At 56.7% G+C, this 3,221-nt stretch overlaps 1 protein-coding gene across 1 annotated transcript in view; it reads left to right on the top strand.

The window, feature by feature from the left end:
- Positions 1-1,175, top strand: part of ant2 (ADP/ATP carrier protein, probably mitochondrial) — a gene marked incomplete at both ends in the record, with an annotated part of 4,424 nt that extends 3,249 nt beyond the window's left edge. The window contains 2 exons of the mRNA XM_002946751.1: positions 695-854; positions 1,087-1,175. Of these exons, the coding sequence (XP_002946797.1) occupies positions 695-854; positions 1,087-1,175 (249 nt within the window). The remainder of the gene's footprint in view (positions 1-694; positions 855-1,086) is intronic.
- Between the last annotated feature and the right edge of the window lie 2,046 nt (positions 1,176-3,221).

Here is a 3,221-nt window from a genome sequence, read left to right on the forward strand (position 1 = left end):
GGGCAACAGCGCAAAACAGACGGAGGGAGGGTGGAGGTATTCCGTCGAAGCACTGACCCTACTCCATCTTACGCTTTGCCCTCTATTGCGCCACCACCACCACCACCATCACCACCACCATCACCACCACCATCACCACCACCATCACCACCTGCTGCCGCTGCTGTTGCTGCTGTTGCTGCTGCTGCTGCTGGCGCCTGTAAGTCCGCAACCGGTCTGTCAAAGCTGCTGCAATGGCCCGTCTTTCCCATCTCAGTAGATGTGACGGCAATTACATCGCATCCGAGCGGTTTTCCCCTCCCTACTGCGTTTCTCTCATTCGCGGTTCGTCTCCACACACATCCCCGCCTAACTCCACCACCGTCGTTTGTGGTTCATCTCCACCACCCCCCCGCCGCCTGACTTCGGAACTCCCCGACATCCACAGCGCTCGGGATGGGCTGCCGCCAATGGTGCTGCTGCTACTGCTGCTACCGCTGCTACACCTGCCTCCGGCTCTGGCGTTGCGATGCGAGCGTACGGTTCCCCCCACCCATGGGCCGCAGCAGCTGGACACGGTTCCGGAGCCTCAGCCGCTTTGAAAACCCCCTCGACATCACCTCCTCCTCCCTCCTCCTCCTCCTCCTTCGCTGCCACCGCCACTGCCACCGCCGCACGACATCGGCAGCCACATCATGGTCCTTCCGTCCTTGAGCGGTGGGCCGCAGCTAACCTGGTCGTTGTTACGGCATCATCGTTGACGTATCCGTTGGACGTTGTACGGAAGCGGTTGGTGGCGGATACGGCGCTGGGGCCGGGGCGGCAGCAGTACAAGGGCTTCTTCGATTGCGTCTTCAAAATGGCGAGGACGGAAGGTGAGGTGGGGTCTGGGGTAACGATTGGTGGGGCTCGTGTACAGCTCCGATTAGAGGTCGTAGCTAGTCAGGATGGCCACTTAACTAACTTAACTGACTTTGTCATCCTCCATCCGTACGAAGGATTTATTTCAGCCGATCACCGCAACCAGCCATTGCTGGTCCGCACGTCTCATTTATGTCTCATGCCGTACCGTACTACCGCATCTGCTCTTACCGAGCGACATGCTAGGTCTCGGCGGCTTCTACCGCTTCTATGCGTACGACATGATGCTGCGTCTGGGCGGCGGGGTCCTGCTCGTACTGTACGACGAGCTTAAGGCCCGAGGGCCTGCGTCGGTCGCGCATCAAATGCTCAGTCTGCTGCCCCAAACCGACCGTGAGGAGGAGCAGCAGCAGGAGCCGACGCGGCGGTAGCAAGATGGCCAGATACACGCCGTACGACAGAAAGCCCCTTTCGCGGACTCTAGGGTAGGTAGGGGTTAGCTAACCTGGTACGGAGAGCACACGCAAACCTCCGGACCGTGTAAAATATACGCACCTACGTACACACAACGTGGCGACGTGGCAACGAGTCTTAGACAGGGTTTCGGAGGAGGGGAGCTTGGATGGGGGAGGGTGCTGGGAGATGCAGCGGCGATGGGACTCCTTGTTGGGGCAGTCATTCAGTGTTGGGGGATGGGCAGTGGATGTTTAAATTAGCGCTGGAAGAGTTATAATACCTCATATTGTGGGCTGCTGCGAAGAGTGGAAGCACCACGGCTGGAAGAGGGCCCCCTGGGGCGCTTTTCCTCCCCATCCTCAACAACAAAGGGATGGCATGTCATATAAGCAGTAAACGTGAGGAGCAGTAGCAGCAATAGCAGCAGTAGCAGTAGCAGTTGCAGTTGCAGCAGTAGCAGTAGCAGTTGCAGCAGTTGTAATTCAGCAAGGGTGTGTGTAGTGGTCTCGTGTGCAGGAGAGGAGGAAGGGATGAGCGGGCGGCGGGGTCTTCTTCAGTGGGAACAGATGCTGCTTTCAGCATTCCTGCAATGACAATCAGAGGAGTGCGTGTCTGTGTGTCTATGTGTATGTGTATGTGTATGTGTATGTGTATGTGTGTCTGTGTGTGTCTCTGTCAGAGAGAGAGGGAGACAGAGAGACAGAGAGAGAAACAGAGAGAGAGAGAGGGAGAAGGACGCGCGCAGAGAGATGCGGAGAGGCGGAGCTGTGTGGCCAGGTGGCCGCCGTGGAGCCTTTCAGGGCTGTGCTTTTTATGGTGTTCCTTGTTGGCTGGTGGTGGTGGACTGGTGGGTGCTAGAGTGGGGTCGTTGCAGCTCCTCCGCAGTTGCTGGTGTTGCCCCGTAGGTTGCGTTGGTTGTGTGTGTTTGTAGGGAGCAGGGCAAGCTCACAGCAGCGGTTTCGTTTTTTCTCAGCACTGGCTGTGTTGTCAGTGTGTCGCTCTGAGGCCCACGTATCCTCGAAATCCCTTGTGCTTCTTGCCGTTGTGCGTCCCCCCCCCGCACATCCCCCTTTGGTTTCATCGTTGCCACCATCGCCTTCCCAGCTCTCCTGTTATCGCATCACGTCATCGCGTCGCGTCATCGGGGGTCTTATTAAGTCGTCGGTCCGGGGCCAGCAGTCGGAGTCATGACAGAGGTCACAAGTTTTCTCGCCGTTTTGGTTGGCATAAAACAATTCCTCTGTCGTCATATTCCGACACGTGTAGACTCCAACCCCACGGCACGACATCGCTCGCAGTGCGCGGCCAGCACCCGTCACGGTCGCCAGGGGGGTTTCATTCCCATTCATGGTGTTGTACGGCTCTCTGCGGGGCTACAGTCTGAGTCTTAGGTGTTGCAGGAGTTCCGTTGCCGCATGCGATTGCAGGTTAACTGAAGGAAGATTTAACCGAACAAAAACCACCAACTGACAACTTGGCTAGTGTGAGTAACTTGTGTTTTTACCCTAAGCATGTCGTATATGCCGGGGGGCATACCAGCACCAGGGGGTCGTTCGCATGCTGTGTGAGGTGTGAGACGGCCGCACTGGAAAAATGTGGAGTCCTGGCATGGCGACATTATCCGGGGCGAGCGGTAGGAGGAGTTTAGGGTAGCATGGGCAAGCAGGGTATGGTCGCGTGCTGTGTATGCTGCGCATCCCGAATTATTCCTTGTGGTTACAATGTCCTGATGCACGTGCGGTGGTATGCTTGGATTCACGCTGCCTCGCGGTGGTTTGCGCGGTTTTATGTACAGCATGGATAAAATATTTAGTTTTCGAACAGTCATAAAGATGATGTCTAAGATGTGTGTCGGGTTTTCGGTAACAGGGAAGGTTGGGAAGCAGGTGCTTTGGTTTGTATTGGATGTGTAAACGCCCGGGGGC

Source organism: Volvox carteri (genome assembly GCF_000143455.1).
Source record: "Volvox carteri f. nagariensis unplaced genomic scaffold VOLCAscaffold_4, whole genome shotgun sequence".
In the NCBI taxonomy this organism is placed as follows: domain Eukaryota; kingdom Viridiplantae; phylum Chlorophyta; class Chlorophyceae; order Chlamydomonadales; family Volvocaceae; genus Volvox; species Volvox carteri.